At 40.4% G+C, this 10591-nt stretch overlaps 1 protein-coding gene across 1 annotated transcript; it reads left to right on the top strand.

Annotated features, from left to right (window-relative positions):
* Nucleotides 1-7546: 7546 nt before the first annotated feature.
* LOC138692752 (uncharacterized) lies at nt 7547-10252 on the top strand. Its single transcript, XM_069815946.1, has 2 exons — nt 7547-8024; nt 8385-10252. The coding sequence occupies exons 1-2, from the start codon at nt 7679-7681 to the stop codon at nt 10250-10252; spliced, it is 2214 nt and encodes a 737-aa protein (XP_069672047.1). The 5' UTR covers nt 7547-7678.
* The last annotated feature ends 339 nt before the right edge of the window (nt 10253-10591 follow it).

Below are 10591 nucleotides of genomic sequence, written 5' to 3'. Positions count from 1 at the left end.
ATGAGTTACCTGCGCTGTGACGTCACATATACCTTGAATAAGGGAACTTGATTCCAGTTTATAGGTAGCTGGAATACGGAGCCTAATTATTAACATAATGTTGTTCGTCGAGTTTCAATCCGGCAAAGCGGTGTTGGCGGATGCAAGCAGCGATGGTAGCGTGGGAGTCCTGTCGCTGGTCGGCCAATAGAAACACCGGGACCGATCGCTAAGGCTCAATGTATTAATATTAAGGTCACATTATTCTAATTTTCTATTACTTAGTTAATCTATAAATTATGCGAAGATGCTATTAGTACACATTTTCCGGCCTTTAAACTTAAGGCTGGTTCACAATAAGCCGGGAACGGAAACGACAAAGAGAGCGGGAACGGAAATAATGTTAAAATAAATGTATTTAAATGTGAGCATTCGCAATACTTAATTGTGAATGCTTACATTTAAATACATTTATTTTAACAATATTTCTGTTCTCCTTCACGTTGTCGTTTCCGTTCCAGGTCTATTGTGGACCAGCCTTTACTGTTATTGAATTTTATAGCCTCCCTTGGTTACCTGTTACCAAGTATTTCGATTCAATAATATTTAAGGGTTTAAACGAGTGCCAGAGCGCCGGATGTTAAGAGAAACGTTATATTTACTATTTATTTCATCGGAAATTAAATAAAACTGATTGTACATTTCAAACGAGAATTTTACTGGAAGTAAGTAAAGAGATAGGTTTGGAAGTAAATCCCGAAAAGACAAAGTATATGATTATGTCTCGTGACGAGAATATTGTACAAAATGGAAATATAAAAACTGGAAATTTATCTTTTGAAGAGGTGGAGAAGTTCTAATATCTTGGAGCAACAGTAACAAATATAAATGATACTCGGGAGGAAATTAAACACAGAATAAATATGGGAAATGCCTGTTATTATTCGGTTGAGAAGCTTTTATCATCCAGTCTGCTGTCAAAAAATCTGAAAGTTAGAATTTATGAAAGAGTTACATTACCGATTGTTCTTTATGGTTGTGAAACTTGGATTTTCACTTTGAGGAGGAACATAGGTTAAGGGTGTTTGAGAATAAGGTGCTTAGGAAAATATTTGGGGCTAAGAGGGATGAAGTTACAGGAGAATGGAGAAAGTTACACAACACATAACTGCACGCATTGTATTCTTCACCTGACGTAATTAGGAAAATTAAATCCAGACGTTTGAAATGGGCAGGACATGTAGCACGTATGGACGAATCCAGAAATGCATGTAGTGTTAGTTGGGAGGCCGGAGGGGAAAGACCTTTAGGGAGGCCGAGACGTAGATGGGAAGATAATATTAAAATGGATTTGAGGGAAGTGGGATAAGATGATAGAGAATGGATTAATCTTGCTCGAGATATGGACCAATGGCGGGCTTATGTGAGGACGGCAATAAACCTCCGGGTTCCTTAAAAGCCAGTAAGTAAGTTCGTACGTGTCATAGAATTATGACATGACACGTGAGTACCGTGTCCCTGGAAATGTAGAGCTGAGATAAAATTAACTGTCAATTTTTCTTTTAGATAGCACAATCGACTCCTATTAGGGGTCAAATTCCACCGTTGTGGTATAACGGTTAGCATATCGGAACATGAAACTAGCGGACAAGTTAACTGAATGACGTTTTTCCGGGGTTTTCGCTCAACCCGTTAGGAGAAAATGTTAGGTAACTTGCGACGCTGGGCCCTTGACTCATTTCGCTGGCATTAACACCTTAATTTCATTCAGACGCAAGGTAAACATCGCAGTTGATAAAGCGAGGTAAAATAAATTGACTTAAAAAAGAATCTAAAATGCACTAATGCCAGTTTTTCTATGTATGATATAGTATAGTTGTCATAAAAAATATGCTTGTCAAAATTATAATAGCCTAATTAAAATTACCTATAATTTCTAATATTTCAGAAAATACTTATTATTTTAGGTGTGTTAATTTCTTCGCTTGATGTAAGGTGACTAATTTCGAGGGAAAAATTATTCCGGGGCCGGGCATCGAACCCGCAACCTTTGGTTAAGCGTACCAAACGTGTTCAAATCAACTTTACACGGAGTTATACCTGAAAGCCTGATTTGCATAATACACGTCATTGTTTTTTAACAGAAAACCAAAATTTAAGTCACACAGAATTAGTGTGCACTCAATGTTGGTTGCTTGACGGTTTTAAGCCCACTTTGAGCTCTATGGATATAGAGGGGAAAAATTGGATGAGTGTCTGGTAGAGTTCCCGGGTAGCTCAGTTGGTAGAGCCTTGGTACGTATAACCAAAGGTCCCGGGTTCGATGCCCGGCCCCGGAACAATTTTTCCCTCGAAATTATTCAAATCAACTTTAAGGGAGTTATACCTGAAAGCCTGATTTGTTTGATGTAAGGTGTTTGAAGAAGACTAGTAATATTATTTATTTACTTTATTTATTTATTTATTTAAATGTTCCGTATTTATTTACTTATTTACTTATACTTACAACTTACTTACTTACAAAGAGCTTTTAAGGAACCCGCAGGTTCATTGCCGCCCTCACATAAGTCCGCCATCGGTTCCTATCCTCTGCAAGATTAGTCCAGTCTCTATCATCATATCCCACCTCCCTCAAATACTTCTTAATATTATCCTCCCATCTACGTGTCGGCCTTCCCAAAGGTCTTTTCCCTCCGGCCTCCCAACTATATTATGCATTCTGGATTCGCCCATACGTGTTTCTGGATTCGACTATACGTGCTTTTATTTACTTATATGCTTATTAATTTTACTTACTTATTTACTTACATATTTATTTGTTTAGTTTGGTGAGTAACGGCCATCAGCCTTCTCTATCACACCATCACAATAAAAAAAAGCATTGTTCTACTACCTTCGAACGTAAAGCTCCCTTTTGTTCATAAGGTACATTTGGCACAAACATGTTGCTTCGTATTTGTTGGTAGAGTATATATTTAACTTAGCCTGAGCGTTTGCTGTGACAACCTGCGTTCTTCTTATTGCACTCGCAGCGATGTATGTTTTCGCTGCAGTCCAGCCAATTTACTTTACCAGCCCGATTTATTGACACAACATGCTGGTGGTTCCACTTATCGTAATGGCTTATATTGACGCGGTGACAGGCCGCAGGAATTTGCGGGCTGGGGGAATATTTCTGGGGTGACACGCACAGTGTGGGACGTCGGAATTCACGTTATTTATGCATTGCCCTGCATTCGTAATTTGAGGGCGAAATGAAAGTCGTAAGGTAATGACGTTGCCTAGAAACGGAGAATAGACGGTTTCCTATAAAAAATATATTCCTACGTGGAATGTACGCATCTACAGCAATTCATCGAATTGTTCATTGTAATAGGGAATGTGAGTTCGATTTCTATAAATGATATGAGAACCGTTCTGGGTGAGAAAGTTTTCGAATTCGTCTGTTATAATATTTGTCATCGTTTTATTAGGCCTGTAGTCAGTTACAACAGCGATTCCCAACCGGCGTGTCGCGCAGCTCCATGGAGTGTGTCGCGAAATTTTGGAATTGAAAAATAAATTTTATGCCATCCAGAAAATCTCTTTATAACGCATTTTTTATTTATAACGAAGTCTTTGATATGATACATTTTATTTTGAGATAGACTTTACCAATGAAACGTGAACACCTACAACAATGCTTTAGTTTAATTTTTCTGCCTGGCGATAATTCGAAAGAAAGTGAACACTGCAACAATGTTTAGTAATTCGTTTATTCTTCCAACTTGTAATAGAGTTTAAAATCGTCCGAAAATATTGCACATATTGGTTAGTTTCAGCCAGTATATACAGTATGTCTGAGCGGGTGATATTACGACTGTTTTATCAAAAGTGCTTTATTTAGATTTTATCATGAATAAATTTTTAATTCGAAAAATACAATCTGAATCAAGTTCTTGCTTAGATGACAGCAGTACTAATTCAAATAATGTGAGCGAATATTCCCTGCGTTTCGTTAATATAGTGATGAATACTTGCAATATGTTTTACGTGGCGTGGAGAGGAATATAAACAAAATCCCGAGTGTCTTATGTACGGAAATGTTTCGTCAAATCAATCGAATAAACTAGAAATAAATTTAGAACTGCAGTTTTCAATGTCATAGGGCTGTTTTCAACGTCATACTTGTGTGAATCAGCATTTTCTACCACAAAAATAGTGAAACCTGAACAAAGAAACAGTCTGCAAATCTAGTCTTTCAGGTGAAGCTCCCTGTAAAGCAGATTTGAATAATTTCAAGGGAAAAATTGTTCCGGGGCCGGGTATCGATCCCGGGACCTCTGGTTGAACGCTGTGGTGGAGCGCTGGTACGTTCAACCAGAGGTCCCGGGATCGATACCCGGCCCCGGAACAATTTTTCCCTTGAAATTATTCAAATCTGCTTTACAGGGAGCTTCACCTGAAAGACTAGATTTGCATAATATATACGTCACTGTGTACGTTAACAGAAAACCACAATTCCAAGTCACACAGAGATTGTGTGCACTCGTCGTGGGTCTCTGGCGTTTCGTCAGCCCACGCGAGTTGTGTGGATATAAAGGGAAAAATTGAGACGGTGTCGGGTGGAGTTCCCGGGTAGCTCAGTGGTGGAGCGCTGGTATGTTCAACCAGAGGTCCCGGGATCGATACCCGGCCCCGGAACAATTTTTCCCTTGAAATTATTCAAAGAAACAGTCTGCTGCATCTTGAAGATGATTTACGTGTTAGCCTGTCAACCATAAGGATACGTATAGGTGAGTTGTCAAAAACGATAATAAACATCTTTTATCGGACATCCAGCATATATAGGTTGCGATATTTGACACATACCTTTGTTTTTTTTAAACGCCAATCAAGTTGCTACTCATTTTTTAAGAATTTTTTATTGTGAGTTAACAGCGATCTATCTACAGAACTGGATGTCCGACACTACATAGAAGTTATGAGTGATTTTTTTTCTCGCGGAACGCAGTGGAACGGCTTTTGCTTCTTTCCTCATCATGGAACCGAAATATGTGTGAATATGTAAGTTTTTAATATAATTTTTGGTGAATGTAGATTATCCAACGCCCACTGAACGTATATTTCATTTTATCACTGCCAATGTTGCGCTATAATCGTATGTGCAAGGTAGGCTATAACAAAAACCTAAACTAACCAAACCTAACCTGTCAAAGAAGCAACAAGTTATACTAAATATGTGTAAAATTGGCCTATGTCTCTATATTGGGCGGGACATAAGTAACATTGACCTAATTTTTCTTTGAATTCCGCTTAGACCTTGAAAATCTTAGTTGGACGAAAAGGAGGATAAAAACGACAAAATTCCCGTGCATTGAACAGTAATCATCTCCCCGTCCGCTATAAAGTATTCTACACTATAAAATATTTTGTTCAGAAGAAATGCACTGATTATTATTATTATGATTATTATTATTATTATTATTATTATTATTATTTTTATTATTATTATTATTATTGCATTAATGAAAATAAATTAATAAAAACAAATAAGTGTGTCGCGATATCATGGGTGTTCAGTGAAGTGTGTCGCCTGTCAAAAAAGGTTGGGAACCACTGAGTTACCTACAGTATATTATTCTTCAAAGCATTTATATAGCAGGGTTCACTCAGGGCAAATTTTGTGTCAATTTTTATTCAATAAAAAGAGAGTTGAAAAGCCACTATACTGGGTTAGCATGTCGCCATTTTAAAAGGATCTTAACATTGCATTTGTAAAGGTAAAATAGTTTATGCATGATTCACGCCCTAGGAAATACAAACCCATGATAGGGGGCTATAATTATCACTGACGTCTCTATTCAAAGCCAGTACGTATATCCTGGCCAGCGAATTGTCTAGATCGAAATATCTGATGAGTTTCTTGAAATGCATAAGAACTGCAATAATACTTTTCGATTGTGAAGCTGTAGTCGGGTGGTCCGGCGATAGTGAGATATTTTTTTTTTCTCCTATATAAGTTATAGTATAGTTTCAGTTTAGATATTTCTATATTTCTTTGAGATGTTTGTTTAACCTACGCTACAGGGATCATTGAAGCGCGTAATAGGCTCTTTATTCACTCAGTCTGACAGGCGCCTAACGCATTTAAGACCAGTAGACGCGAGGTAGGTTACTGAACTTTAGTATAGCATAAAGGGGTTTTTCCTGTCTAGGAACGCGTTGGTAGCGTTGTTTGTATCTGGCAAACAATAGTAGCGTCTGGTGAGCGCGTCACCTTAGTGAGCATTTAAAAGGACGTGAGCCGAGAGCGTGCGGACGAGACGATTGCCGGCCTGTGAGCCGAGTGTGTATTTTCGCAGACGATTACCGGCCTGTGAGCCGAGCGTGTATTTTCTCAGAATATTACCGGCTAGTGAGCCGATCGTGTGTTTTGGTCAGAAGACTGCCGGCCAGTGGCGTGTTTACTCACTTATATAGTCTACGGCCTGTGAGCCGATCGCGTGAGTATTAATAATATTTCCGGCACTTGTTCCGATCGTGTATATCTTATCATTCTCCGTGTCCAGGCCGAACGAAGTGATAAAGTGTAGATTTCGCACCTTTTAGCTTTGTGATTTACTCAATAAGTTGACGGCAGCGATTTTAAACTCGCGTTAGACGAGACGCCGAAAACACACGGAATGACAACAGCCAGTATTCCGTCGCTTGGACTCAAGCAAGGGAAGTGAGCCGAATAAATACACATAGTGGAACTTTACTCCTTGGTTTCTTTTCGTGGGAATTACCAACATCACATTACATCCTACGCCCACAAAACCACAAGGTCCCTGAGAAGAGATCTCCTCTACCGGGGGACAAGATCCTCCATCACCCACCGACGTATGACTGAGTTAGTGGACTTCTCCTCTGCCGGCGGCGCGACAGAGACGAGGATAAACAACAACAACGTGAGCCACCAGGTAAAACCCGTCGCAAATGGCGCCCAACGTGGGGCCACGAGAATAAAAACAACATCGCGTGGCTACGAGAATAAAAACAACAACGCGTGGCCACGAGAATAAAAACAACATCGCGTGTCTACGAGAATAAAAACAACATCGCGTGGCTACGAGAATAAAAACAACATCGCGTGGCTACGAGAATAAAAACAACATCGCGTGGCTACGAGAATAAAAACAACAACGCGTGGCCACGAGAATAAAAACAACATCGCGTGGCTACGAGAATAAAAACAACATCGCGTGGCTACGAGAATAAAAACAACATCGCGTGGCTACGAGAATAAAAACAACAACGCGTGGCTACGAGAATAAAAACAACAACGCGTGGCTACGAGAATCAACAATGCCACCGAGGCGTCGGGACGAGAACAACAGTAGCAGCAGCAACGTGATTATCGTCAGTACTAGACGACAGCAGAGAGGCTGACGCAGCATCCCCGCCGAGACAACGAGAGCGGCGACACCGAGGGTGGCGAAATCATCACGGCTACGCGGGACGAGTAGGGTCGACGCTACATCGAGGAGGAAGACAACGTTGATGGTAATATTTTGGAGGGTTATACATGTATGAACATTCTTTGTGTGTAGGGAGGATAACATTTATTAACGCATAATTCTGTGTAGGGTTGTACGTATATTTATGTCTGTGTGTGTATAATATTTTGGAGGGGATCGTTATTGTGTGATCTGTATATAGGTTATGGCATATCCAGATGTTATTAAGGAATAGGAGAATTGAGACCGAAGGGACGGAGAGTGAGAGGAAAATAATAAGTAGAGAGAATAGAGGGATGGAGAACGTAGGAGACAGCGAAATGGAGGGAAGATTAGAATTGGAGAGCAGTATGGGGGACGACGAGATCATAGGAAATAGCGAAGAAACCCAGCAATGTAGCGAGAAGGAAAAGGGAGAAGAAGGGACGATGCTAGGACAGCTAGGAATTTTAATGAAACATATTACAGAGCAATTGAAACAGAGTACAGAACAAATGAAGCAGAATTTCGACAAAATGAAACAGGATAATTCAGAACAAATGAAAAAAATGGATGAAAGATTAGGTCAGAGTACAGAACAAATGAAAAAAATGGATGAGAGGTTAGGTCAAAGTACTGAGCACGCGAAGCAAATGTCAGAACAATTTAAGCAAAATTTTGAACAAATGAAACAAGATAACTCAGAACAAATGAAAAAAATGGATGAGAGGTTAGATCAAAGTACTGAGCACGCGAAGCAAATGTCAGAACAATTTAAGCAAAATTTTGAACAAATGAAGCAAGATAGTTCAGAACAGTTTAAGCAAAATTTTGAACAAATGAAACAAGATAGTTCAGAACAGTTTAAGCAAAATTTTGAACAAATGAAACAGGATAATTCAGAGCAATTGAAACAGAGTTTGAGACAGATGGATGAAAGATTAGGTCAAAGTACTGAGCAAGCGAAGCAAATTTCAGAACAAATAAAGCAAATAGATGAGAGGCTAGGCCAAAAGACTGAACAACTGATGAGGCAGATGGACAGCAAACTATCAGAAATGGAGAGTAGGATGGGAGAAAATTCCAGAGAGATTAGGGAACAGGTAAACCAGCTGATAGAGAGTCAAATAGAAAACTTGGAGGGAAAGATAGCAGACAATAATACGGAAATAGAAAGTCAACTAGGCGTCGTAGTAGATAAGATGGCAGAGAACATGAGGGAACTAGAGGAGAAGGTGAGGAACAGCACAATTGCTGAGAACGAAAAGACGAGATCGGCCATAGAAGGAACGGTAGATGAGAGGTTACAAGGGGTGGATCGAGAGATGGAGGCGATTAGGCGAGTAGTGAGAGACCAGGGAAAGGAAGAGAGAGAACGCTTAGAGAGTTTAGAATCAAGATGGAATTCGATGCAAGATAGGATCCATGGAGTCACTGTCGATAATTCAATTAGCGAACCGAGCGTGAGCGGAACGCCTAGCGGGAGCAATAGTATGGGATTAGGAAATATAGTAGGAGGTAGTAACATAAGTGATCATGTGGTAGGAGAGAACCAAGACCCACGAAATCAGGAACAATGTAATTTAAATATTGTAAACGAGAGGTCATCTTTAGGTCGCCCACAGTATCCCACGCATATCATTAATGAAATCGGTTATCCCGTATTTGATGAGGTGGAATTCTCAAACCCTCACTGTTATATCCGCGAATTGGAAACGTATTTTCACGTGAAAGGGGTACCAGAGGAACTAAAAATGACCGTCGTGAGAAAAAGTCTGAGAGGACGGCCACTTAATTGGGTTCTCGTAGCTTTAGACGCACAAGTTAGTTATGGAGAATTCAAAACAAAGTTCTCTGACCGGTATTGGGGGCAGAGGCAACAGCAGAAAATCAGAAAAGAAATCAATGATAGTAGGTTTGATGCTAAGAAAGGCATATCGATGATTGATTACTTTATGGAGCTTGTCAAAAAGGGAAAGAGTCTAAATCCACCAATGCCAGATTCTGAGTTGATACAAACTATCATATCCCATTACCCGGAAAATATTAGGTATAATTTAATTATCGCGGGACCACGAGATTTTGGGGAGACAATTGACCTCCTGACCGCGCTAGACAGTTCTGATATGACACACAATGGAGGCGAAAGTTATGACGCAACTAATTGTGCAGAGAAGAGTATACAGGGTTATTCCAGCCACTCGAAGGCGGAGAGAGGGGCACATGGCGCCCTCTCACCACCTCGAGGGAACATGAATGTAAATAATTGGGCAGCTGACAGACAACCAGGCTATGGGTATAACAATAATAATAATAATAATAATAGTCGGGGTCAAAGTGGTATTGTCAGCCCAAACCGAAATAGGAGGGATATTCAACCTGTCAGAAATATGTACAACCGCAATAATCCTGGTGTTGACCGCGGTAACGGAGGTAATGTAAATAGGATGAGAAATAATGGGGGCGGACCAGTCCGCAGAATCAATCACATAAGATGGTATCCGGATAGAGAGGCAGATATGCACCCTAGGGACAGCAACCCACCCCACTGGTTTAGAAATAGGAGATATAGGCAAGGATCCTGGCAGCCTAATTTTGGTAGGGGCTGGAATAACAGGAGAAACTGGAGGAGGCAGGAACAGGAAAGAGACCGCAGAAATGCATTGATGGTGGCGGCGCAGCAGGGAAACAATAGAATGCCAGCCACGTGTAGCGACGAGTGTGACAGGCCGGCAAGCCCGGGTAGAGATCCTACAGCGAGGAGGAACGAAATGAGAGATGAGTGTGGAAATGGGTCCGCTTCGGGAAACTAGGATGCAGAAGTCTTAAGGACTCGGAGATTTCTGTAGCCGAGTGTCATAGAACACTATCTGAAGGGTCCGCAAACGCGATCAACATAAACCGACCGAGTGAAATCACATGCCGAGAAACGGATAATAAGGGCATATATACATTACCCTGTATAGATGTAAAGATTTTTGGTGTTAATTGTTGTGTGCTATTAGATTCTGGGTCAACCAACAATGTGTGCAGCATGGAATTTTTTCAGAAAATTAAAGAGTCAGGAGTAAAATTGCAGGTACTTCCGATTTGTTCACTGTACTGCGCTGGCGCGTTAGGGAAGAAGCGGGAGAAAGTTAGATTCCAGGTGC

Source organism: Periplaneta americana, chromosome 17 (genome assembly GCF_040183065.1).
Source record: "Periplaneta americana isolate PAMFEO1 chromosome 17, P.americana_PAMFEO1_priV1, whole genome shotgun sequence".
NCBI lineage: Eukaryota > Metazoa > Arthropoda > Insecta > Blattodea > Blattidae > Periplaneta > Periplaneta americana.
Note: the sequence above shows the minus strand (reverse complement) of the source record. Positions and strands in the feature narration are given on the sequence as shown.